Source organism: Hylobates moloch, unplaced genomic scaffold (assembly GCF_009828535.3).
Source record: "Hylobates moloch isolate HMO894 unplaced genomic scaffold, HMol_V3 SCAFFOLD_14, whole genome shotgun sequence".
NCBI classification, from domain to species: Eukaryota; Metazoa; Chordata; class Mammalia; order Primates; family Hylobatidae; genus Hylobates; species Hylobates moloch.
This window is the reverse complement of record NW_026652289.1, coordinates 82,955,364-82,982,555: the sequence shown is the minus strand read 5'-3', so window position 1 is coordinate 82,982,555 and position 27,192 is coordinate 82,955,364. Positions and strand designations below refer to the sequence as shown.

Genomic DNA, 27,192 nt, shown 5'->3' with positions numbered 1-27,192 from the left:
CCTCGGCCTCCAGGGGTGCTGGGATTTCAGGCGTGAGCCACCGCGCAAGACCCAATTTATTAATCATAAAGGAACTGATCGGCCTGGCGTGGTGGCTCACGATTCTGATCCCAGGACTTTGTATGGCTGAGCGTGGGGGATCGCTTGAGCCTAGGAGTTCCAGACTGGCCTGGGCAACATGGTGAAACCTGGTCTCTCTCTTTTTTTTTTTTTTTGAGGCAGAATTTCACTCTTGTTGCCTGGCTGGACTGCAGTGGCATGGTCTCGGCTGCCCGTGGCCTCCGCCTCCGGGTTTGGTTTGTTCGCCTGCCTCAGCCTCCCAAGTGGCTGGGATTGCAGGTGTGAGCCACTATGCCTGGCTTTTATTTATTTATTTTTTTTGGTAGAGACGGAGTTTCTCCATATTTGTCAGGCTGATCTCAAACTCCCGATCTCAGGTGATCCGCCCATGTCGGCCTCCCGGGGTGGCGCGATTCCAGGCGTGAGCCACCGTGACAGGCCCAATTTATTAATCAGAAAGGAATAGATTGGCCTGGCGTGGTGGCTCACGCTTGTGATCCCAGCTGGGACTCTGGACGGTGGAGCGCGAAGGATCGCTTGAGCCTAGGAGTTCGAGACCCGCCTGGGCAACATGGTGAAACCGGTCTCTTTTTTTTTTTTTTGAAGCAGAGTTTCGCTCTTGTTGCCCAGGCTGGAGTGCAGTGGCCCGGTCTCGGCTCCCCACTGCCTCCACCTCCCTGGTTTGGGTGGTTGTCCTGCCTCAGCCTCCTGAGTGTCTGGGATTGCAGGTGTCAGCCACCATGCCCAGTTAGTTTTTTATTTTTTTATTTTTTGGTAGAGACCGGGTTTCCCCATGTTGGTCGGTCTGGTCTCCAGCTCCTCACCTCAGGTGATCTGCCGGACTCCGCCTTCCGGGGTGCTGGGATTGCAGGCGTGAGTCACTGTGCCTGACCAGACACCAGGTATCTTAACGGAAAAACAAAACAAAAACCATAAAAATTAGCCGGGTCTGGTGGGCCCGGTGGGTAGTCCCAGCTACTCTGAAGGCTGATGTAGGAGGATTGCTTGAGCCAGGGAGTGGAGGTGGCAGTGAGCCATGATGGCGCTGCTGTAGTCCAGACTGGGCGACAGAGTGGGACTGTGTCTCAGGAGAAGGGAAAGGAAAAAAAAATAACGAAAAAGTATATAAAATTGCTAAATCAAGGAACAGCTTGACAGTATATTATTGAGAGAAATAGAGGCAAAGGTTAGCAGACATCAGTGTTCACTTAGTGGAACTACAGGTGTTCCCAGACAGGAGGCTGCTACTTTTCCAAAAGAAATCTACTATTGACTAAAAAAAAAAAAAAAAAAAGTTGCTTTGTTACAATATACAAATAGCTAAACTTTATATCGCCCCCTCCCTCTTCTAGCACTGCTCTAAGCCTTTTCCTGCTCTGAAATAGCTGCTATTGTTACCTCCATTGTAGAGAAAACAGATGCCAGAGGTTGTTGTGGAAGGACCACAAAATTAACCTGTAAGTTTCAGACTTAAAGGTTCTTCCTACACTGCTCCTTACGCTGCAACATTTTAGTTTAACATATCTCTTAAAATACTGGTCCTTTCTATATTTGGAGGGACTCATCTTGCAGTTTGAAGTTTTTTCTTGCACTAAGCATTTGGTCATAAGCTCATTTGCATTTTATGTCAGGTTTAAGTACCTCTTTAGACATTGTTCAGTTAGGAATGTAGATATGAGCAAACAGGTGTCTGATTGAAATAGATAACCTAGAAAAAAATCACTTATGAGAAAGTCAAGAAAATGTGAACTCTGGATTTGTGACTATTTTCAGAATGTATTAATTTTTTGGTATTTAATGGCATTGTGAGTATATTTATTTTTAAAAATTTCTTGTCTTCTACAGATACATATAAGGTAATTAAAAAATGATATGATGTATAGGTTTTACTTCAAAATAATTCAGAGGAAGGAGGAATGTATATAAATGAAGTGGGAATACAAATGGAACAAAACAGGATGTGGCCAGGTGCAAAGGCTCTCGCCTGCAATCCCAGCACTTTGGGAGGCCGAGGTGGGTGGATCACCTGATGTCAGGAGTTCAAGACCAGCCTGGCCAACGTGGTGAAACCCCATCTCTACTAAAAATACAAAAATTAGCCGGATGTGGTGACAGGTGCCTGTAATCCCAGCTACTGCGGAGGCTGAGGCAGGAGAATCACTTGAACCTAGGAGTCAGAAGTTTCAGTAAGCCAAGATCATGCCACTGCACTCCAGCTTGGGCAACCACAGCAAAAGCCCACCTTTAAAAAAAAAATACAAAACAAAAACTGGCCATGCCATGAATGAAAAATTGTTGATGTTGTATGTATGTAGGGCAATTATATTATTTTTCTCAACTTTTTTTTTTTTTTTTGAGACAGAGTCTCGCTCTGTCGCCCAGGCTGGAGTGCAGTGGCGCAATCTCGGCTCACTGCAAGCTCCGCCTCCCGGGTTGACGCCATTCTCCTGCCTCAGCCTCCCGAGTAGGTGGGACTACAGGCGCCCACCACCACGCCCGGCTAATTTTTTGTATTTTTAGTAGAGACGGGGTTTCGCTGTGTTAGCCAGGATGGTCTCGATCTCCTGACCTCGTGATCCGCCCGCCTCGGCCTCCCAAAGTGCTGGGATTACAGGCATGAGCCACCGCGCCCGGCCTTCTCAACTTTTTTTAGGTTTGAAACTTTTTATTGAACACATGCACATGTCCCTTGATAACTGGGGCTGCTTCTCCATTATTCTCTTAGTAGCCCTTCTGATTTTCACTTCATCTTCATTCTTAGAGATTCTGGATTTTTTTTTTTTTTTTTGGCAAGTTCAAATATGTCTTTGCAAGGACTATCCAGCATGTCTATTTTATGAGAAAGGCTTTGCAGAGTACCTACTCAGCCATATTATCAGAAACAGAAATATTTTCCAGATTCTTGTCTTGTCCTGTTTAGGTTTTTCAAATTCCAAGAACAGTCACCTTCTTCTACCAGACACTCTGATGTTGGAAGACAAAGCATATTTTGTAAGTGGCATGATTTCTGGACTCCAGTTTAGAACAGAGCCACTTTTTTTTTTTTTTTTTTTTTTTTTTTTTTTTTTTTTTTTTTTTTTTATTATTAAAACAAGAAAACCTTAATTTACTATGTGACCTCTAAGTATCTGGGCTGAAAATTGTAAAGATAGAAAGGTAAATCAAAAGATATAGAGACTGTAATCATGCACTTACTGAAGCGCTAAATCAAAATATTTTGGGCATACATGAAAGAGTTTAATTATATCACATTTTTTACTGGCACTATAGCTATTTGCAAGTACATATAAAACCACAGTGTTACATATAAACTACCAAAAAAGAACTTTTTAAGAAATGAGACTCATCTAGCAACTTTATTTAAAAGTTTATCTTCAGGGAATAATTAAGGATGGCCGTACAAAAGGATTTAGCCATGGCATGAGAATATTCTCCCTGGCAAACCAATGGAAATTATTAAATGTGCAAAAGGGAACTGTTGGAATAAATTGTAATGCCTTCATATGATCGTATATTTAACCTTTTAAAATGATATTAAAGAGTTGCATAAACTGACCTAAACACACATTCGTAACACATCACTGAATAGGAGAAATATGGGCCAGCAAAGAACATAGAGTTGGTCCAATTTCTACAAAAAAAAGAAGACTCTAATAGCATGACAGCAGGGAAGGGGGAATATGTCAATGTATGTGTGTATATGTATGTATATGCATAGCAAGTATGAACTTGAAAGGATATATATCAAATTGTTTACACACATTACCCCAGAGAGGTAAATAACTTTGGCCTTTGGTGTTCTGTATTCCACATAATCTGAATTTTCTTTTTTTATTTAAATAGAGATGGGATCTTAACCAGGAGCAGTGGCTCACACCTGTAATCCCAGCACTTTGGGAGGGTGAGAAGGGCAGATTGTTTGAGGCCAGGAGTTCAAGACCAATCTGGCCAACACGGCAAAACTCTGTCTCCACTAAAAATTGAAAAATTAGCCAGGTGCAGTGGCTCATGCCTGTAACCCCAGGTACTCGACAGACTGAGGCATGAGAATTGCTTGAACCAGGAGGCAGAGGTTGCAGTGAGCCGAGATCGCACCACTGCACTCCAGCCTGGACAACAGACCAAGACTCTGTCAAAACACAAAACAAAACAAAACAAAACAAAACAACAACCACAACAACAAAACAGCAATAAAGAGAAAACCCAATGGACAGGAGCGAGGTCTCATGCCTGGAATCCCAGTGCTTTGGGAGGCCAATATGGGAGAATCACTTGAGGCCAGGAGTTCAAGACCAGCATGGACAACATAGTAAGACCTTTTCTCTACAAAGAAATTTAAAAATTAGCCAGGCATAGTAGTGCATGCTTATACTCCCAGCTACCTGGGAGGCTGAGGTGGGAGGATCACTTAAGCCTGAGAGTTAGAGGTTGCAGTAAGCTGTGATCACACCACCAGAGAGCCACGACCCCATCCCCGCCTCCTTCCTCTGTCCTGTGCTAGCAATAAATAAGTTTCCCAGCCACAAATAATTATTAGAACCTCCTCCCATGTGCCAGCTCCAACCACTGCTAGGTATGATACAGGGGCAGCCCTACCCTCTGGAATATACAAAATGTTACACAGACACAGTATGTACACCGGGGAAGGGGGGCCACCCCAGCAGCCCATGCCCTCGCTGGTCCGTTAGCCCCACTTTCCTGCCTCAGCTATCTCTCTGAATAAGAAGATGGGAGCCCCCCTGAGGGAAAAGTTGCTATGGTGAGAGTAAGGGGGCCATCAGGCCTCCTCCAAACAAACCAACTTCACCAGCCTCTGGCTCTTAAATAACAATCATCATCATCCAGAAATTTAGGGACTCAGCCCTGGTCAAGGTGGCAAAGGGTCTGTTTGTCTTTCCCCATTAGACAGAGGTCTTGTCCTGCTACCCTAATTGTAAAGGGGTACCTGGGAAGGGGTGGTAGGGACATGGTGGTGGTGGAGACTCCAGCCCCACTTCTCCAGGCTTTGCTGACAGGGGCCTGCTTTTAATTTTTATTTTTATTCCCTGACTTTTTTTAAAAATCCCGTAACTTCTTTTCCATAACTTTTTTTTGTAACTTTTCATAAAACTTTTTTCTACTTTTTTCCCACAAGTTGTTTTGCCACAACTTTTTTACATTGTTTATCCCATAACTTTTTCACCCCACAACTTTTTTAATCCCATAACTTTTTTATTTTGTGTTCTTTTAATAAACACTTGCATAGTTATATTACAATTTTGTAAAAATGAAACACATTATCTCATGGCAAGCATGCCCAGCATTTGCACAGTATCAATACCTTTAATACTATAGTTTTCAGGAAACGCAAAATAAAATTTTAAGGCAAAAACAACACTTTGAAACAATTTAATAATTTATTACATTACAGTAGCATCACACCAGCAGTCAATAATGCCACTCTAGGGAAAAATCTTTCAGTATTTCCATTACACATTCTGTTTACAAGAATTCATAAATTAGTAAAATTCATTCTAAGAAAACTTGGAAAATAAAGCTTTGGACTGGAATTGGCTTTTCTTTCTCTGCTTTTCCTTCCCACCGTTTCTTTCTCTTTTACTACAGTATTCACATTTTAAAATGTTTTAACTTATTTCAGAACATTAAGATAGCAGTTACATTTTTTAATAGTTATATTATTTTAAAATAACTCTTCAAGATAAAGTTTTAGAGAAACTATATTATGGGTAGGACTGATTTACATTTTCAAATTTTCTAAAATTCAGCTTTGGGTTTAGAGCTGACATTTTTTCATTTCTGGAAAATCTATCAGGTTTAATCAAATACTTTTAAAATAATTATTACATACTGCAGTCTTTAAATAGGTGTTTTGATTTTCCTACAGAAATTAAAATGTATTCAGTGCAACTCACATTTTAAAATTCTATGTTTCTGATGAACTCTAACCATCCAATGTTGCCTTCGAAGCAAACTGAGAGCTGCCTTACACTGAATGAGGAAGAGCACAAATACTCGGCTGAATGAGGTATCTCAAAAGACGGCATGCACTTTGAAGAAAGACTTAAGTTATTGTCATACAATTTCCATTCTTTTTAGCTTTTTCTTAAATATATGACAAATACCTACACAAAGAGTGGTATTTCCGTCAATCTAGTAAATTTATTTTCCAGACTGACCTTCAGCTTAAATATGCCAGTGTGTGATTTAATCCATAGGCACCTGATGAACACATTATTCTCAGATTGGTTACAGATGCTAAAAGCTATCTGAAGGTCATTCCTAGTCACTGATATTCATCACGGTAAAAGTGAAGTGATTTCAAAGATAAAAGTACCTTTGAAATAATTTATCAATGTATTAGATAAACCCAGTTTCAGAATGCTAAAAGAAAAAACGTTAGACCAAATAATGTGGCTAATTAACAGCGGTCTGATTTCTAGCCCGAGGGTTTAAAATGCTCTTAAAGTAACTGTCTTTAAACTGAACTCAAAGAATGCAAAAGCGGCAAGTTCAGAAAATAAAAGGCAAGAACAGGACTTTAAGTGCATTTTAAACCCACGGGCTAGAAATTGTACCACTCTTAATAAGCCGCATTATTTGATCTAACATTTTTTCTTTAGCATTCTGAAACTGGGTTTATCTAATACATTGATACATTCATAAAATTTGGAAGAGTCAGTTGAAGTCACAAGGACCGAATATTTGCCCTCGTTCAGTGAATGCCGGCAAATCTGTTATTCCATTGGTTAAATCATATTGTTGCTCTCCTGTTAATGTCATAGAAGTATCAGGAGGATGCCAAATGCTAAATACGGAGATGGTCTAGTAACTAGAACTCCCCACCCCGGGGAGCACACATACATATCTCCCTACCTCCTAATAATGTGATGTGTTCTGGAACACAGACATTAGAACTTCATGAAGTTTGAACTGTTGAGTCTTTCCCAAGCATCATCAAGTTATGATTTAGGCAATATGTGACTGAAATGCATTCATTCATCACGCATAGGCACAGTCACAGAAATATTGCACAAAACATATCCCTAACTGAAACCGAGAGGTACAGAAACATATTTCACTCTTTGTAAAGAAGTTTGTAAGAAAATATAACTGTGTGATTGTATAGACACGTTTCCTGATAATACATGGACATTCACAAACAGTAGATTGCACTGCAGTTTGTAAAAATTTTAAGTTTCATAAACCTCCTTGATTTTCAAAGATAGTATAATACTGTCTACTAAAATTCCTTTTTGTTTCAACTAAGTACTCTCACACATATTAGTTTATAATAATGTTTCTTATTATTTTTTAAAGTGTTTTCCATTCAAAGAAAAGAAGTAAATTCCTATGTCAGAGTAACCAAGGTGGTTGACGAATAGGTATTAGCCAGAGAGGTCTAGATGGTAAAATCAGTGTTCAAGCCTCAAAGAAGCTCCGTGAACAGAGAGGAATGCCAGGCGTCACACAGCTTTCCTTCACTCTAATTCATTCTTGACTAGAGCCTGTATGCCTGTTCCAGGGACATTTGAACTCATAAAGGATTTCTTATGATCTTCACTAAATACATTAAGAAGAATGCCAACCAGTGCCCTTTTGTGTACTGAGGCATGTAGTCATGTGATTAAAACAGGTAACATGAACTCTGACTTTAAAACGTATTATAGATACAAATGCTCTAAGCTAGGAAAGGTTTTCCGCATCCACAGTCAATGATGGGAACCTTTCATTCCTCAGAAATAATCCCTTTTTAGGTCTTCGAAAAAGAGTACAACTGCTGCAGCTCATGATGCAGTATCTTCATGAGCCCAGAGCACATACAAATCCTAAGGGAATCACCATAATACAGCGCTAATTCTTGGCACCGGAACAGATGAAACACACTCTATCCTGCACATACCTGCCAGAGCAGGCCACTTTCCTCTTCTGTGGGATTTAAAAAGCTCCCCCAAAAGGTTATGACTCCCATCACCAATACACAGAAAATGGAGGAAAGGCTGTTTCCAGTTCTCGGCCTTTGAACAACTCTAAATGTCAGTACTCATAGTGGCATATTACAAAGTAATAAACAGGGCACACTTGGGGGCAAACCACATATTGAGCTAATGAAGAGCTCACTGTGATTTAGATCAAACACTAGCAGAACATAGGCAAATTTTATCTGAATTCTGTAATGAATATACATGCTGCAATAACATTAAAAAAGCATGGCAGCCTATTCCAAACCAACGAGAACAGTTTTGTGCAAAGACTGGGTCTTTGCGTGTTTGAACTCCCACCACATAAGGGCAAACTCGATATGCATGCTAATGACCTACAATTATGAAATTAAAAGAGAAAAATACTAAAGGATGCCAGAGTGAACATCAGTGAAAGCCACAGAGACCCACTCTCTTTTAACATTTTACAAATAAACTTAAACTATAAAATAGAAACACAAATAATCATGAGTGGCTCTAACATTCAAATGAACTAAACGAATTGTGTCGGAGATTAACCCCATAACTTGGTTTCTTATTCAAAAATTTCTTGGCCAGCTCTTTGATAATCATGATGTTTATCTCCTTCTTGTCGGCAGCCAAGCCCAGCAAAAGAATGGAAGACAGCCGTTGCTGCCCCAGCCTGGGTGCTCCTGGTGGTCCCGCACGATCGGCTGTGCAGTAGGGTTGTCACAGGGAGGACCCTCCCTGGCCTCTCCTTGCGCAGAGGAGGTGAGGCTCACCTCACAAAGATCTTTGGAGAGAGGGAGGCAGGGATCTGAGCACAGTGGGAGCCCCCCTCTTCCTTCCTGCCCACCCCGCCTGAGGGCTCTACTCACCACCATGCTTGTCTGCAGCCCCAAGCTCCTGGGGGGCTGGGGCTCCTGGACCGGGCTCATCAGCAGGGTTCTGGGCAGCAGCCAGGAATTTTCTGTGCCCATTGTTGTCGTCGCGACAGGCCCCGATACCATCTGCTGCAGCTCCAGCAGCTTCACCTGGAGGGAGGGGTGCTCAGCTGTCATGCCACTGCCTGCGCCCACCCTCACACCCACCCCCACCCCCACCCCCACAGAGATGTTGCACACCCTACCTTCATCTCCTCCCTGTCCTGGGCCAGCCTCATGATCTCCTCCTCCCAGTGCCGCATCTTTGGCATGGCCCCCTGGCTCCATTAAAAGGTGATGGGTTTTCCTGCGGGAGGACAGGGCTCAGACACTGGGGCCCCTCTGACGGCCCTGCAGCTCCCCGTGCCGTGCCCTGGCCTCCCACTCACTGATGGCATCTCTCTCGCCAGTACTGGATGGATCGTATTTCTTGTTTCTTCACCAGCTCACTCAGGTCTGCCTTCTCCTCCGGGTGGTCCATAAAGCTGCTCTGGAGCCAAAATATTGTGGTCACATCTCGGCAGTGACCTGCCCTCAGGTGGCGTTTTCAAGTCATGGAGAAGGCGGAGGGGAGTCCTGGCGTGGGCCAGCTTCTCCATGAGTTCCTGCAGGACCCGGTGGGTCTCCCCACTCACAGACTCGCCCCCAGTCCCTGGGGCTGGGACCACTGCCTCTGGCTCCTTCTGGGCCGAGGCCACCAGGTGAGCCAGGCGCTGGCAGCACACCCTCTGCTCTTTCACCTGCTCTCGTAACCGTGCCTGCTCCTCCTGGGCACTGGCTCCAGTGGACTTGAAAAATGCCACCTGAGGGCAAGATGTGAGCATTCTTGTAGGGGCATACACAGAAGAAATGGGGCAGAGAGTTGGAGCGCAGCCCCTTCCCTTGGGGCCTCAGAGAGTGCACCTGTTGGTCACAGGTGAAATGGTGTCTGACCACTGGCTCTCGGAAGGGGTGAGGGTCCAGAGAAATCAGAAGGCAGGGAATCTAAGAGCATAAAGGGGTCTTGGAGGGACCACAGAGGAAGGTGGCAAAGTGGGTGCAGGGGGAGTCAGGCTCACCGTGGCCTCCCCGCTCTCCAGGTCCTCTGGGACGCTCGGCATGGGCTGAGGTTCTCCTCCATCTCCTGTGGGGGGTGGCCAGAGGGGTCCTCAGACAACCCAACAAGGGAGGTACCGTGGGCCCACCTCTACCTCCACCCTCACTGTGTAACCCTGAGCCAGCCCCTCCCCAGAGAGGAGTGAGCTGCTGTTCTTTATTTTTACTTTTAAGAATCAAGATCTTGCTATTCCGCCCAGGCACACTCCCACTATTGCTCGATGTGGGAGTTCTGACCTGCTCCCTTTCTGACCTGGGCCAGTTCAGCCATCCTTAGGCAACTTGGTGGCCCCTGCTCACAGGAGGTCACCACACTGGTGCCAGACTTAGTGCAGGCACCCGGTCGGCATAGTGACCAGCTGTTCTAAAGGTCTCTTCCAACTCCTCAATCCTATGCTGCTAACAGTCCCCCCTTCCTCCTGGGGCTCTCTCCTCTTCCTCTGAGCGGTCTCCAGTACCTTCCCCAGGGAGAGCCATGAGGCCCAACTGGGCTGTCAGCTGCTGGTTCTGCTTGCTGGCAGCTTCCAGGCGCTCCTAAGGGGCCAGGAAAGAGTGAGAAGGGATGGAGTTTGCCAGGTCGTCCCCCTCACAGCCCCATCCTTGCAGCTCCCTCTCCTGGGTCTCCTGCAACTTTTGGCGGGCCATCTTGGCCACCGCTCTGCCCCAAGCTTCCTGCTGCTGCAGCTGGTTCGTTAGCTGGGTCTGCTGCAGTCACTGCCTGTGCAGCACCTCCTTCTCAGAGGTCAGCTGCTGATAGGTGGCCACCTGCTGCTGATAGGTGGCCACGTACTGCTGCAGGTGGCCCAGGTAAAGGTCTGGCTGCTGCTGCAGACTCTGAGCCTCTTGGCTCTTCAGCTCCACCTGCAGGAAGACCCTGGGTGTGCGGGCACGTGGTGGCTGGTTTCCAGATTCTGGGCCCATTAATAGGGTAGGGAGGGCACTGTGGGGGCTCTGTCGGCTGCCCAGGCCCCTGTCTCCTTACTCCAGGCCTAAGTGACTGCCTCGCTTTCCTAGAACCCCGTGCCTCCTTCCCCAGCCTCAAATCTCATACCCTCTTCTCATTTAATCCTCAGCACCTCTGTAAGGAAAATGCTGACTTCCTTTTGAAGTTAAAGAAACAGAGACTTAGAGATGCAAAGTACTTGAATGGTGACCAGTGGAACGGAGGCTGGAATCCAGTTTTAATCTAAGGAGTCTTTTTGTTTTGTTTTGAGACAAGAGTGTCACTCTGTGGCCCAGGCTGGAGTGCAGTGGTGCAATCTCAGCTCACTGCAACCTCCACCTCCTGGGTTGAAGCAATTCTGGTGCCTCAGCCTCCTGAGTAGGTGGAATTACAGGCACGTGCACCATGTCCCACTAATTTTTTTTTTTTTTTTGTAATTTTAGTAGAGATGAGGTTTTACCACATTGGCCAGGCTGATCTCAAACTCCCGACCTCAAGTGATTCTCCTGCCTCAGCCTCCCAAAGTGCTGGGATTATAGGCGTGAGCCACAGCACCTGGCATAAGGAGCCTGTTATACCACTGTCTCTTCCCCTTTGATTGGGGGGCTCCATGCCTCTAGCTGGGATGATGATGTCCAGACCTGGGGGGAGCCCAGGGCTACCCACCTCTAAAAGTGAGAGGGCAGGAAGCAAGAAACAGCCACAGGACTGCCCTGGGGGGTGCTGTGGTCACCAGCCCCCAGGCTGGAGCTGCCTCTTGCCTGGCACTTCCCCTCCCCAGAGGCTAGTGCCCGCCTCCCAGCCCTTTTTGGATGGGGTGGAGGTTTCCGTCTCCTTCACCTCATCCAGCTTCTCCTGTAGCTCCTTTACTTGCTGCTGCAACTGCAGTGCACTCTTGTTCTCATTGTTCAGAACAGAGGGAAGCAATCAGCAGCCACCCACTGCAGCTGGGGACCCCAGAACTTGGTGTCTGCCTCCCATGGCACCAGGAAGGGTGGAGGCAGGTTAGAAAAATCATCCCCTCTCTCCCACAGCCACCTGGTTCACAGGTGCCTTTAGAAGTAACATTTCACGTGAGGGCTACACTGCCCCATTTTAGAGGTGGGGAAACAAAGGCCCGGAGGGCTAGGGAGGAGGGCACGCTCCCCAGCTGGGGCATCGCACCAGCTCCTCGAAGACGCTCTGTGGCTTGGCCAGCTGCTGAAGCCTCTCCTGCTGTTCCTGAAGCCTCTCCTCCTGCTCTCGAATTCTCTCTTCTTGGACCCGGTTCAGGAGACTTATGCGATGATTCTTTTCGACCTGGGCCTGGAGCTCTCCTGCCACTCTCTCGAGTTGCTTCCTCAGGTGCTGCAGCTCCACCTCAGAGGGCACTGCTGGGGGCTCTCGGGGCAGGGGTTCAGCTGAGAAAGGAAGCAGACAATAAGGGCCTCTGGATTCTCAAACAAAACAAAACAAAACAAAACAAAAACCCCCCTCTTGGTGCACAGCTCCTCTCAGGCTCCCCAAACTTGGCCTTGCTGCTAATGATTCCTTGCACCCGGATGGTAGCCAGTCTTCAAAGCCACTTTCAGATAGAGAGAACTGTGGGTTGCTGACAATGGGCCCCCTTTGCTGATAGGGACACTGAGGCTCATGGAGATGACAAGACTTGCCGTCTCCTGGCACAGACCTCTTTCCCTCTGCCTCCCTCTCCCTTCCATCCACCCACCTCCCTAGGGTATTCTAAGCCACCCCCACAGCCCTCTGATGCCAGTCCTGCTCCCAGGTCATGCCAGCCCCATCTTACCCATCTCATTTTTGAGTTTGGACTCCAGCTCCTCTACCTGACGCATATAACGCCTTTTTTCGTTCTTCAATATGTCAATCTGCCCAAAGCACAGGGGGAAAGGGCCCTGGAGAGAGGGGCTGGTGGCTGGGCAGGCTCCCCTCTCCCTCTCTGCCCCCACCTCCACAAAGCCCAGACCCATGACCACCTCTGGCTGTACTATTCTCATTTTACAGATGCCCAGAAAGATCCAGTGACCTATCTAAGGTGGGGTGTCTGAAGGGTCAGATCTCACCTCCTGCGACATTTTTCTTACCCTCTGCTGCCACCGGTCCCTCTCTCCTTCTATTTGATGAGCATATTGATCTCGTTCTAATTGGACTTTGGTCAGCAACTCCTTCAACTGCAAGAATGGGCACAGAAGTTAGGAAGGGCTGTCACTGGTCCTCACCTGCTCCTGGCCACCTGGGGTCATCTTCCTTCCACATCCCTCCCTCTGCAAAACCTCACCCGTGTTAGCTGTGTTTTCAGCCGTGCCTTCTCCTCTTTGGACTGCTGTAACTGCCACCGGCTAAGTTCTCTACTGCGGCTCGAGAACTGGATGGTGAAGAGTGAGAAGTTTCGATCTGGGGAGCCCAGGCCATTCCACACAGTGCCCCTTAAAAGGGCCAGGGCTAGGCTCAATAAACAACTCGGTCAACAAAGATCAAGGCATTTCCGAGCCCGTAGTCTGGTTTTGAAAAGAACTCAGAAAAGTTGGAAGGGACAGGGAAAGAGATTGAATTTACAGCTGGCTAACAGAGGCCCAGAGAGATCAGATAATATTGCTATTATTAATATTATTATTATTACCACTGTTTGAACGTTTATGGAGTGCTTCACCAGGTATGATGCTAGCAATCCCATTTAATCCTCGCAACCACCATAGGAGACAGTTACTATGATCACCTCTATTGTGTAGATGAAAAAACATGGAGTATTTGAGGTTGAGTGCTTGCCTAAGATCACTTAGGCAGAGCTGGGATTTGAACACCCAGTTCTATCTGATTCTCTAAGCCCATTTTTCTTGCTGGGGGTGGGGGCACAGATAGGAAGGGGAAAATTAATCTTTTGTTCACTTTTTGAAACGATGATACATTCGCATAGTCCAAAACTCAGAAGGTACAGAAAGAAAGTATCTCCCAGCTACCCTCTTGCTCTCTCCTGAATTTTTTATGAACCCTCTCAGACATGTTTTATGTCTATTATCATAGTACGTACACAAACAGGTGCACACACACGCATTTCCCCTCTCTACAGAAATGGTAACACACTAAAGGTACTCTTCTGTACCTTCACAGTACAAGTACCCAATACCCCACCTAGGACTTGCCCAAGACCACAGCCAGGTAAGGGCAGGGCAGGCACTTGGCCTCCAAGCTCTGTGTCCAGTGCTCACTCCCCACAGTGCCCCCCAACTCACCCACGGCAGCTGACTCAGCCCCGTGCTGCCTCTAACAACCATAAACAAGAGCAGCGAGAAATGACCATGCTGCCTTCTGGGCAGGACACTCCATCCTGCAGAAGGGACCTTTAGGCTCACGCCTCCATCTGTGAAGCCGGGCACCCAGGGGACAGGGCAAGTGGTTGAACTCACACTGATATCCTTCTTCTGTTTGGTGGCGACAGCAGAGAGAGCCCGCTCCAACTCTCCTATACACTGTGATGAGCATTGCAGGTGGCCTGCCAGATTCTTGGACTCTTCTGCAATGAGAGAGTTGAGATGGGGCCCAAAGGACTCCCCCTGAAGACCTGTCAAAGTGCCAGGTTGCAGGATGACAGGGTGCCCAGATTCCTACCTTCAAAGTGTCTGAGAAGACTTTTCGTGCGACACAGGTCCGCGTGTAATTTCTCTTTTTCTACGTTCAATAGGTGGATTTGAACCTTTGGGAGAAAAACCAAGCAAGTGCTGAAAGAGAAGGAAAGAAACATTCTTGGGAGGACAGGAGGAAACTTCACACCCTCCACTCACTTCTAGGCCCCTTTCGGCTTTGTGTCTCCTGTTGTTTTCTTTCTTTTCCTATAGGAAGAGGAAGACAGAGCTCTTACCAGGGGGAGGCAGAGACGGCACAGCAAGAGACATGCCCCCAGAATGCCACCAATGCCCCAGGACAGGCCCACCCATGGGACCAGGTTATGAGAGGCCCTGTGGGGATGGGGTGGAATGTGAGGAGTGAGCCTTCTTCCCCAGGCTGGGAGTGGGTGAGATGAGACTGAGGCCTCTATGTCTGAGTGCCCCCCAAACCCAGCAGTCATGTCACGAGGAAAGGAAATCACGTTACTTCTTCCAGTTGATGTTCCAGGTCTTTATTCTGTTGTTTCTGTGGGGAGAGTCAAATTAAGGTGATGGAGGGTGGCCCTCTCAACTCTATTCCCCAGACCAGGAAGCGGTAGGCAGGGGCCAGGAATGGATTTTAAAGGCAAAGTTCTCAGACATAATGGGAACATGAACCGGTAAACTCTCCTCAAGCTCCCAAGGACAGAGGATTTGGGTCTTTGTTGGTTTTTGCCCACAGCCACAGAACTCAAAGTCTGAATCAGGACTCTCTTGAGAGGACAGTAACATAAACCCCTAGAGATGGAGTTTGAGAAAGTCCCCTCCTTCTGGCAGCTTGGGATTTAGAAAAGTGCGTTCATTCAATAAACATTTAATGAGCACATGTGGGCCAGGTACGGTTCTTCACAGCAGATATAGGATGGAAAAGGACAGACAGAGCCCTTGGCCCTGAGGTTTCCATTCTAGGGGGCCTTTAAATCTCGGACTCTCAGAGCTAACAGAGACCTTTGATACTCACTACCTCCTCGGGAAACACAAGCCCAAAAAGGAGAGGTGGCTTGTCCAGAATCGAAGATCAAATTAGGGACTGAGTCACAGCAGAAATACAGGGCCCCTGACAACCAGTCAGGGTAGCAATTCCCCGAGAGGCAACAACGCCAGGGCGTGTGTAGCAAGGACTCGAGAAGGGATGTATGGAGAGGAGAGAGTCGGCAAAGACGGCAGCAAAAGAAAAGCCACGCTGCATGCTCTGGGGTCCCTCCAGGTGAGGCCTGGGCACCCCAGCTCCCTATTTACCCTTGGCACCAGGGGCCCCCAGCTCTTTCTTCAGGGCCCTAAGGGGAAACTAGGCCAGGATTGGCAGCATGGAATCAGGGGACCCCACTGAACTCTTACCAAAGATTTGATGGTGTTCTTCAGTTCATTGACTTTTACGGACCTTGAATCCCGGACTACTGCCGGTTCTTGGCACGGGCTCTGAGGCGCATGCAGAGAGGAGGAGGTGGAGCAGGAGTTTGGGGAGAGGTAGAGAGAACAATCATTAGGGCTGGGGTGTGTGGGCTGTCTCAGCTGGCAGAGGAGCACCCAGTCCCCTCTGTGTCAGGAGGTTGGAGGGCTGGCCTGCAGGGTCACTGCACCTCCACCCAGAGCCTCTTACCTCCAGATCCTTCAGGGTAGCCGATGACGTAGGGCCCTCCCCGTGGAAAGCTGTTGCTGACTACAAGAGATGAGAGTGCATATGGAGATGTTCTATCCCCCTCAGTGTCTGAGCCCTCTGACTTCCTTTCTTCCCCATCAACTGGCAACATTTTCTTTTCTGCCTATCTTGGACCTTTGTCCCATAACTCTGTGCCAACTTCTCTCACAGTTCTTATCTCCCCACCATCCCACCCAGGGGCCCTTTCAATGACTCCTGATGGCAAGTGACTGCTCTCATTGTCCTGGCTTCCCCTTGAGACTGGAGATGAGGAAAATCAAACAGCAATGCTGGGTGTCCTGGGTGTTTACAGCAGGCCATGTACTATGTACTAGGGATTAACATAAAAACAACAATAACAAATCTCATTTAAACTTCACAAATGGAAGTCAAACAATACCACCTCTGTTATACAGATGGAAAAAGAGAGGCCCAAAGAGCTCAAGCAACTTGCCGTAAATCATATCCCTCCCAGACGGAGAGGCGGAGAGGCAGGATTCAAACCCAGAATTCCTTTTTTTTTTGAGACAAAGTCTCGCTCTGTCTCCCAGGCTGGAGTGCAGTGGCACAATCTCGGCTCACTGCAAGCTCTGCCTCCTAGGTTCATGCCATTCTCCTGCCTCAGCCTCCTGAGTAGCTGGAACTACAGGCGCCCGCCACCATGCCTGGCAAGTTTCTTTGTATTTTTTAGTAGAGACGGGGTTTCACCATGTTAGCCAGGATGGTCTCAATCTCCTGACCTCGTGATCTGCCTGCCTCGGTCTCCCAAAGTGCTGGGATTAGAGGCGTGAGCCACCACACCCGGCCAAACCCAGAATTCTTAATCGGTACATAACAGTCCATCCACAATCTTAGCAATTATCCTCTACTGCCCCTTGGGCCCCCTGTCCCCAGGAGCCTGGCCAGCCAAGACTCACATCCCCAGGTGACTGGCAACCACTAGAAGTGGCTGCCTCAGGGATACTGCCATTTGTTTTCCTGTTCCTCTTCGCTCCTGCTGTAACTCTACAGCTGTTTCTCTGCCAATATTCTTTAAACTGTGGGAAAGAAGAGCAGTAATACTCATGAGAACTGTCAGCCCCTACAGCCACATCCTCCTTTACAATTTTTACAAAATACTCTTATACACCATCTGATGTGAGGACACCAACAACAGTACAAGGTGTTGTCACAATCATTTAGTGACTGAGAGGGATTGATATCGTGGCTAGAAAAAAGAAAAAGGCGATACTGGGACTTTGAAACTCAGTCTTCTGACTCCAAGCTCTGAGGTTTTGCCAAGAATCAGCAGCTGCCAGGGGCCAAAACCAGAGGCAGAGGTAGAAAAGTAAACATTAAGTAGGCAGGAACTGTATGCCGTGTGGTTTAGAGTCATACATTCTCACACGTGTCTGTCAGTGTGAAGAAGTGCACCAGTACCTCTCAAACTTTTATATCAATGTGTCCTCATGGCAGAAGGCAGCCTTTTTGTTAAATCTGGGAATTTATCAGAAAGAGGACAAACCAAGCCTCATTTCAGAGAGAAGTCTGGTATACTCTTAGAAACCTATGTGACTGTCATCCCTAAGGACATTCATGTTTTTTCTCTTGATCTCAAGAGAATCAAGGGAAACTGATGCTTCAGAAAGATGTCCCACATTTATCCTGTGGCACTTAAAGTACCCAAGGTTGTGATGATATGAGGAAGATTCAAGCTGTCAAGTTCAGTTTCCCAAGATCTATTCCACAGAAGATGAGCAAATCTCACTTCAGAGACCACTGACTGAAGGGCAGTCTGGTCCCAGAACCATGGAGAATTAGAATATGAGGTGGAGAACTGAGAAAAACATGTTGAAATCTCTCTGGAAAGTAGAAGCCTGGGAGAAAACCAAACCAAACCCATTCTCCCATTGCCACCCAGAGACACTGTCAATGTTTTGAGCTCATGGGGGAAGTGTAGGCTTTTCCCACTGTCAATGTCTATGTTAAGGGAGTAAGGCAGCCTGAACCCTCTTGCTCCTAGGTCCCATCATCTCCATTCCCTTTGCAGCTGGAAATTTGTGCTGTGACCAGAGGAATCAGAAATGGGGTGACAACACTTAGGGGACTGGGTCATAAGACCAAAGGCTGGTCTTGCAGTAATGACAGTTCCTAGGTGGATTGTGACATCACTACATTCCACTCCTCCTGGTGGGGGGGGAGGGACCACATCAGCACAATGTCCGAGTTGCTGCTCCACAATGGGGGAGGGAAACACAGGGTTGGGACCCAGCTCCTTGGAGACGCCAGCGCAGAGAACCCAGGGATGTCGACCTTGAGGCAGGAGGAGGGGAGGGCAGAGTCTGCAGCCCCTGCTGCAGGACTCACAGGAGTCACCAGGCCAAAGTCACCCAGGGATGACTGGCGAGGGTGGGGCCTGGGTCCTTGGAGATGAGAGCCCAAAGAGCCCAGGGAGATCAAGCTTGGGGTGGCAGGAGATGAGGGCCCAGTAATGGAGTGGGGAGCCCCAGGAGCCACCCACCCAAAGTCACCCTGGGGTGATTGGCAAGGGCAGGGACTGGGCTGCTTGCTGAAGGGGTGGGGCTGACTGACAAAACTTTGGTGGGGGTATCCCAGAGGCACCAGGGTTGGGGGCCCAGTCCAGTGTGCCTCAGGAGTCATATGGACTCTGGCAGGGGTCTGGTCATCAGAGGGGATCTGTGGCTGGGTTGGGGGGCTATGACCTAGTGCGTTTTTACCTTTTTCTTGGCTGCAGCCAATTTGTTCTGTTGAGTTTCTTCTGCCATCACAGGGTGGGGAGGGAGGCAGGGTTGGGGCCACTTCAGCAAAATCCCAGTGAGCAGCGAACAACACCTCCAGTCACCTACCAGGCAGCTGTGTGACTGAGCCAGAGGAGGCGTAACCAAGGCCCCAGTAGAATGCGGAATAGGGGCGTGGACTTAATGCTCCAAGCCCATTGGTCAATGAAAAAGATAAAGGGGAAGGGGGCATGGCTAGACAGCAGTGTGTCCAGAGGGACCTGTGGCTCACAAGGAAAGCTGCCCATGCAACCACTATTCCCACCCACTCTAAGAGAGGGGAGAGGCCTCCCACTCTGGAAGAGAAGAGGGGCCGGCTTTTGCTTTAAAAGCTTTAAAACTTTAAAAAATATGTGTGTATACTTTATATATATGTGTGTGTCCATGTGTATCTATGTTTTTCTCCATAGCTGTCTTCATTATCCAGCTTCTATGCAAGGTCTATGATTTTGGCCTGTATTTTTCATCTTCGATTACAGTACAAAAATTACCAGTATTACCTTAACTGAGCTACAGATCCTATAAAAATGGAAAATCCATAGCATGTTTGATGATTAATGAAGCAGACTATATTATCCAACATTCTAATAAGATCAAATAATCACAATGATTTCTCTTTTTTGGAAAAATGTTTCTCTTATTCTCCTACATTTTTGTTAAGATTTTTTTTTCTTAAACAAGAAACATGTCTAACATCTGTAAAAACACAAAGCTTTTGGGTCAGGTGCAGTGGCTCATGCCTGTAATTCTGGGACTTTGAGAGCCCAAGGTGGGTGGATCATGAGGTCAGGAGATCGAGACCATCCTGGCTAACATGGTGAAACCCCATCTCTACTAAAAATACAAAAAAGGCCGGACGTGTTGGCAGGCAACTCTAGTCTCAGCTACTTGGGAGGCTGAGGCAGGAGAATGACATGAACCCAGGAGGTGGAGCTTGCAATGAGCCAAGATCATGCCACTGCACTCCAGCCTGGGCTACAGAGCAAGACTCCATCTCAATAAATTAATTAATTAATTAATTAAAATAAAAAATGTAATAGTAAGAGCAATGTGAACAAAAGATGCAATAAAATAATTTAGAAAATACAAACTATTAAAAAATAGATATTAAAGCTTGTGCAACAAAGTCAAACAGCACCCGAAGAAAATGTATATACCCTTACATGTCTGTTTAAAAAGCTATTTAAATTACATTAATCCACTAATCTAGGAAAAGCAAAATAAACAAAAAGGGGGAAATAACTAAGACATAAGGAAAAAGTAAAAAGAAACACCTCTAGATTTAAAAAATAAAACTGAAGGATTCCTTCAAAAGACTGAGATAATAAAACAGTCCAGCCTCTGATAAGTAATCAAGATAAAGAAAACTTTTAAGAGAAAAGGGCACATAGCCACATGTGAATATGATGCAAAAAGTGAAAAGTTTACACAACTTTAGAACACCTTAGAAGTATGGATGACATGTTCTTTTTTTTTTTTTTTTGAGACCGAGTCTCGCTCTGTCACCCACTTTGGAGTGCAGTGGCGCGATCTTGGCTCACTGCAAGCTCCGCCTCCTGGATTCACGCCATTCTCCTGCCTCAGCCTCCCGAGTAGCTGGGACTACAGGTGTCTGCCACCACGCCTGGCTAATTTTTTGTATTTTGGCTTAGTAGAGACGAGATTTCACCGTGTTAGCCAGGATGGTCTCGATTCGTGATCTGCCCGCCTCGGCCTCCCAAAGTGCTGGGATTACAGGCATGAGCCACCGCACCCGGCCGAAGTGTTCATTTTTTTTTAAGAATCTACCGTTACGAAAACTAACTGACAAAGTGGAAAATCTGGAGACCAATACGCAGAAGAAGGAAAAAGACAAAGACTCATCCTCCAAATTGGATATTTATTTAAACCAGAATTTGTCAGCCTCAGCAATATTGATATATTGGGCCAGATAATTCTTTGTGGAGGGTTCTCCTGGTGTGTTGACGGACATTTAGTAACATTCCCTCTACCCACAGGATGCCAACAAGACCTCCCGACCATGGCCAGTTGTGACCACAAAAAATGTCTCCAGATATTTCCAAATGTCCCATAGGAGGCAAAATACTCCTGCAGTTGAAAATTACTGTGTAAACCAGATCTACATCCTAGATCTTAGAAAAAAGATGTAAAGCTTCCCAACTCAGCCCTGCATACCCTTGATGCTGAAATGAAATAACAGCCTTAAAGGAAACAAACAAAACTATAATCTTATTTAATACAGAAGTAAAAACGCAAAAATAAAATATTACCATAGCCATTCTAACAGTGTTTATTATAGGAATGTAAAGATGATTCAAAATTAGGAAAATTTCATCAGGCAATTCACAAATTATATTTCTAAGTATAATTGAAGGCACAATCATGAAAAACAAAGTAGCTCTACATGCATTAAGTCCATGATCCATTCAGTGAAAAACACAAGTTGCAGATGTCTTACAGAAGGAAAACTGAACACTGAACACATATTTTCACCATCTCCTCTTTGTCCTGAGGCTCCAATAGAAATACACTGAAGAATAAACATTGTATAAGCACACAATTACAAAAAAGGAATGGGGTTACCAACAGAAGAGAATTCATCTTCATTAGACAATGACAGTAAATGGAAAATGGTTAATTAACGGAGCGAAGCAAACAAAGGTGGAGGTCAGGGGGATACCGAGAACAAGGGGCTAATTTGTCCCACAGCAACCTGGAAAGGTTCTAGACTCAGACGTGAGGTACCCCCGAGAGTGGGACTGATAGACAAGACTGAAAACAGAGATTAACCAAAAGCCCGTATAGAGAACACATTTTACAGGCCCTGAAACACACTGCTGGCCCCATCTCCTCAAACAGAACCCAAACAAACATATCTACCTCAGGCAAGAGAAGGTAGATTTTACATCCAGAGGAATGGAGTAGTCATCCAGGCATCATTTATGATTGCACCGGGAGATAAGATAGAAGGATGGAGGATAACAATTAGGAATCAGCATACATTCCCTCTAAAAGCTATCAGTTGACAAGTCTTGGCCACAAAGAACTCGCAGTCAATTTTTATTTATTTTTATTTTTATTTATTAATTTTTTTTGAGACAGGGTCTTGCTCTTTCACCCAGGCTGGAATGCAGGAATGCAGTGGCATGATCGCAGCTCACTGCAGCCTCAACCTCCTGGGCTCAAGCAATCCTCCTGCCTCAGCCTCCCAAGTAGCTGGGACTGCAGATGGGTGTCACCACACCTAGCTATTTTTTTTTTTTGTAAAGATGGAGTCTCACTATGTTGCCCAAAGTAGTCTTGAGCTCTTAGGCTCAAGTGATCATCCCACTTCAGTCTCCCAAAGCTCTGAGATTATAGGTGTGAGCCACCACACCCAGGCTCCCAGTCTTTTAGTACCTCTCTCAAATATGAATGAACAAATAAAGGAATAAAAAAAAGACTACAGGTCAGGAGCAGTGGCTCATGTCTGTAATCCCAGCACTTTGGGAGGCCGAGGTGGGTGGATCACCTGAGGTTGGGAATTTGAGACGGGAATGACCAACATGGAGAAATCCCATCTCTGCTAAAATACACAAATTAGCTGGGCGTGGTAGCACATGCCTGTAACCCCAGCTACTTGGGAGGCTGAGGCAGAAGAACCGCCTGAACCTGGGAGGCAGAGGTTGTGGTGAGCCGAGATCACATCATTGTACTCCAGCCTAGGCAACAAGAGCGAAACTGGGTCTCAAAAAAAAAAAAAAAAAAAAAAAAAGACTACAAATGATAAGCAACACAGAATAGATATTTAAGGAAAGGCTTTAAAAAGAAAAATAAGACCAAAATAAACTAAGAAAAAAATTATTAAAGAACAAAGAGATCCCAGGGAGAAGACAAAGAGTATCAAAATCACTTCATAAAGACACTTGTGAATATATGAATATATTACATGAATAAAACGAAACAGAATATGAATAAGAAATAATCAGAGAAGAAAAAGTTCTTAGAACTCATACTTCATCTTGGGAGTCGGTCTCCAATGAGCCATACCTCCTGCCATCATGTCCTTGGACAGGCCCATCCCACAGTCAATCTGCGTTGGCCCCAGCACTCACTTTAACCTATAGTATGCGCTAGAAATGACACTGGACCTGTTCCAGGTCTAAGCCTTAAGAACGCCTGGCAGCTCCATTTCTGTGCTTCTGGAAGCCAAAAGTAAGAATTGACTACCCTCTTGGAGAAAGAAAAGCCACATGAAGAGACCCGAGAGGATGAGATGCTATGCAGAGAGAAAGGCCACATGAAGAGACACCAAGGCAGCAGACCTGTGGGTGAAGAAGCCGTCTCAGACATTCCACTGCAGCTGAGCATCCAGATGACCAGTCTCTGACACTGTCTAACCGCACGGTGAGAGCTGCCAAATGAGACCAGCAGAAAAACTGTCCAGCTAGCCCCAGTTAATCCATAGAGTAGTGACAGATAGACAAATGTGTAGTTTTATGCCATTACGTTTTGGGAGAATTGGTTAAGCAACAATAAATAACCAAAACAAAACTTAAAGTTATGACAGTCCAAATAAAATTTCCTGAAAGTCGAAAGATAAGAAAAATATTCCAGAACTTAAAATTTAAAAAAAATTTAGAAATAACGTGAGATACAAGACTCAAGACAAGAGGTCTAAAATCCAATTAACAGACACTTCAAAACGAACAAATAAAATGGAAAAGAGAAAGTTAACAACAAAAGAAAATTAACAACAAGATTCAAGACTCCAACTTTGAAAGAGCCGATCTACAGGCCTGTCCATTTGGTGTACCCAGCACAACTAATGAAAAAAGACCCACACTAAGTACACTGTTGTGCTATTTCAGCTCACCAAGGAAAAGACAAACTCCTAGGAGCTTCCAGGGAGAAAGTCATGCATAAATAAGTGAAACTCAGGATGGCATGAGGCTTCACCACCATGACTGGTTAGAAGACAACAGCACAGACTTTGAAGTTCTAAGGTAAAATGATCCTCAACCTAGAAATACGTAGTCAGGCCGGGCGCGGTGGCTCACGCTTGTAATCCCAGCACTCTGGGAGGCCGAGGCCGGTGGATCACGAGGTCAGGAGATTGAGACCATGGTGAAACCCTGTCTCTACTAAAAATACAAAAAAAAAAAAAATTAGCCGGGCGTGGTGGCGGGCGCCTGTAGTCCCAGCTACTCGGAGAGGCTGAGGCAGGAGAATGGCGTGAACCCGGGAGGCGGAGCTTGCAGTGAGCTGAGATCGCGCCACTGCACTCCAGCCTGGGTGCCAGAGCCAGACTCCGTCTCAAAAAAAACAAAAAAAAAGAAAAAGAAATACGTAGTCAACCAAACTATCAATCGTGAGGGTAGAATATGAGAGACGTGAATACTGATGGGGATGTGGTATGCAGCAGGCACTGTTCTAAACGGTTTACATGTACCAATTCAATTAATCCTCATAGCTCCCTAAAAGCATAGGTACTATTACTATTGCTGGTTCCCCCATTTTGCAAATGGAAAATTCATGCATAAGCAATTAGGGAATCCGCCCAAGGGCATACAGCTAATGAGTAGGAGAACCAAGATTCAAACCTATCTTGGACTGGCTCCAAAACTCAAACACTGGGTCGTATTTTTTTGGAAGCTAGAGCTCAGAGAAGATACCACTCCATGCTTTCTTAGGGTTTTATTTGAGGATGTTGTCAGGGAAAATGAGAAAGAGTAAGCCAAGAAAGATGACATGCGATCCATGAAACAATGGATCTACTCTAGGAGAGCAGATGCAAAATCCTCAAGATGGCATCTGCACAGCCAACCGAAAGAACAACCTGCCAAGACGGGCGCAGAGGAGCCAAAGGCTTCAAAAGAGAAGGAGATCGCACAGAGAGAGCTACAACGGCATTTTTTAAGTTAAAAATCACTACTATGAGGAAGACCTGCAAAACAAAAAGCAGCGCCAAGAAAAGAAATAGCCTATCCTAAATATTCTAGAAAACTTGGCTTTATTCTACAAAGTCCTAATGATAATTAGAGATTACTTATATGACTAAAGATGATATATGAGGAATGGCAAGTGGGTGGCATAAGAGCTAAATTCTCATGTATTATAGTACAAAGTAAATGACCGATGCCTAAATAGGTAAATCCAGGAAGAAGTTAGGGGTGGTGGTGAGCTAGTGGAGATTTCTGTTGCTTGCAGGAGATAACATTTGGGCGAGTCCTTAAGAAGCATAGACAGATGTAAGGAGATGGCATTTCTAGGTAAAGGTAATTGAATAAGCAAAGACAAAAAAAGAAAGAAGCAAGCACATTTATGGACACCAGGAATATTAACAACAAAAAGGTAATGGTAGGGAGAAGGGCAATTGTTTTCCTGTCATAGTAAATATCAGCAGCTCCAAAGAATGAAAGGTTATTTTTAGTACCTAAAACAGAACAAAACAATTCAACAGGAACAAAAAAACCTAACTTCTAAATAAGTTGAATAACAAAAATAATCATCCTAGTTTGACTTTTGCTTGAGACAATTTATTTTATCTCTTGAACACCAGATAATTTTTACTTTACCTGTAAATAATATTATTATTATTATTGAGACAGAGTTTCACTCTTGTCACGCAGGCTGGAGTGCAATGGTGTGATCTCAGCTTACTGCAGCCTCCATCTCCCAGCTTCAAGCAATTCTCCTGCCTCAGCCTCCAGAGTAGCTGGGATTACAGGCGCCTGCCACCACGCCCGGCTAATTTTTGTATATTTAGTGGAGACAGGGTTTCTCCATGTTGGTCAGGTTGGTCTCAAACTCCCGACCTCAGGTGATCCACCCTCCTGAGCCGCCCAAAGTGCTGGGATTACAGGCGTGAGTCACCGCTCCCAGCCTAATTATTTTTATTTGTCTACTTGACTTTTTTTTTTTCTATCCCTACCTGCAACTCTTTCCTGGAGTAGGAAAATATAGGAATTCATGAGTCCATCCCAATATGGACTCCAAGATGCTCCAGGCTGTCTCTCTTACTCATCATGATTCTATATTACACACCCAGCACAAAGTGGACAGCCAAACAAAGAAAATCTTAGAGTAAAAATGGCCTGCAACAAAACTATGGAAACAGTGAAAAGATCAGTCATTGCCAGAGGTTGAAGGGAGGGACGAATGAATAGGCAGAGCATAGAGGATTTGGGGGCAGTGAAACTACTCTCTATGATACAATAATTATAGACACATGTTATTATACTTTTAACGAAATCCATAAAATGTCCAACACACCAAGAGCGAACCCTAATGTTAACCATGGACTTTGGGCAATAATGGTGCATCGATATAGGTTCATTGATTGTAGCAAATGGACCACTCTGGTGACCATGTTGGTAGTGGGGAAGGCTGTGAACGTGTAGGGGCAGGAGCTATATCGGAACTGTCTGTACTTTCTGCTCAACTTGGCTGTGAACCTAAAACTGCTCTAAAAATGACCTCTTTAAAAGAGAGAGGAGGCCGGGTGCGGTGGCTCACACCTGTAATCCCAGTACTTTGGGAGGCCGAGGCGGGAGGATCACAAGGTCAGGGATTCAAGACCAGTCTGACCATCATGGTGAAACCCCATCTCTACTAAAAATACAAAAATTAGTCAGGTGTGGTGGTGCACACCTGTAATCCCAGCTACTCAGGAGGCTGAGGCAGGATAATTGCTTGAACCCAGGAGGCAAAGGCTGCAGTGAGCACTAAGCCAAGAGCGTGTCATTGCACTCCAGCCTGGGCTACAGAGGAAGACTCGGTCTCAAAAAGGAAATGGCCTAAGAGACTACAAAATACCACAAGATGGCACTCTTTCTCTCAGAAACTTCAATGAGGGCTGCATTTCCAGAAATTGCTGCTGCCGAAGAGTGTAGCAGGGATTGTGACTGCCCCTGGCCCCGTTATTCATGAAGCTCAAAGAGTTTCCCAATGTTGTCCCAGCCCAGCCCCAGGTTTGTACTTTCCATAGGTGTTATTAAAGATAGGTATTATTATGATTCAGGTGTGATGAGGCCAACAGATCAGGAGATGACTGCCGCTGGAAAGAGAGTTTTTACTGTTCCCAAGAGGAAGGGGCACCAGATAGGTCAGGAGATAGAGCAGGAGGAAAAGGAGGGCAAGAGCGTTTCTTGTGTTTTCCACGGGAAGGGACAGGTGAGGCAGAGTAAGCAGACTTA

General features: G+C 45.8%; 2 protein-coding genes across 3 annotated transcripts in view; one reads left to right on the top strand and one right to left on the bottom strand.

Moving 5' to 3' along the window:
- Positions 1 to 6,121, top strand: part of LOC131381164 (dynamin-1-like) — a 17,000-nt gene extending 10,879 nt beyond the window's left edge. The window contains exon 5 of the mRNA XM_058427566.1: positions 6,028 to 6,121. Coding sequence (XP_058283549.1) covers positions 6,028 to 6,084 — 57 coding nt within the window. The 3' untranslated portion in view covers positions 6,085 to 6,121. The remainder of the gene's footprint in view (positions 1 to 6,027) is intronic.
- Positions 5,251 to 19,089, bottom strand: LOC116481763 (golgin subfamily A member 8M-like). 2 transcript variants are annotated; one of them, XM_058427564.1, is made up of 19 exons: positions 18,956 to 19,089; positions 17,156 to 17,275; positions 16,200 to 16,259; positions 15,938 to 16,018; positions 15,048 to 15,086; positions 14,738 to 14,785; positions 14,565 to 14,649; positions 14,363 to 14,469; positions 13,237 to 13,323; positions 13,043 to 13,129; positions 12,748 to 12,826; positions 12,126 to 12,361; positions 10,477 to 10,552; positions 9,982 to 10,046; positions 9,664 to 9,726; positions 9,313 to 9,413; positions 9,130 to 9,230; positions 8,879 to 9,034; positions 5,251 to 8,793 (listed from the first exon to the last, which is right to left on the bottom strand). In XM_058427564.1, the coding sequence occupies exons 1-19, from the start codon at positions 19,001 to 19,003 to the stop codon at positions 8,618 to 8,620; spliced, it is 1,815 nt and encodes a 604-aa protein (XP_058283547.1). In that variant the 5' UTR covers positions 19,004 to 19,089; the 3' UTR covers positions 5,251 to 8,617. The 2 variants fall into 2 exon arrangements, with proteins under 2 accessions (XP_058283547.1, XP_058283548.1); XM_058427565.1 differs by lacking the exon at positions 9,664 to 9,726.
- Positions 19,090 to 27,192: the final 8,103 nt, after the last annotated feature.

Coding starts and splice junctions, on each gene's coding strand:
- LOC116481763 (XM_058427564.1), bottom strand. CDS start 19,003: ATGGCAGAAGAAACTCAACAGAACAAATTGGCTGCAGCCAAGAAAAAG. Junction 15,087..15,937: donor AGAACACCATCAAATCTTTG/GTAAGAGTTCAG, acceptor CTCTCCCCACAG/AAACAACAGAATAAAGACCT. Junction 12,362..12,747: donor CAAACTCAAAAATGAGATGG/GTAAGATGGGGC, acceptor TTCCTTTCTCAG/CTGAACCCCTGCCCCGAGAG.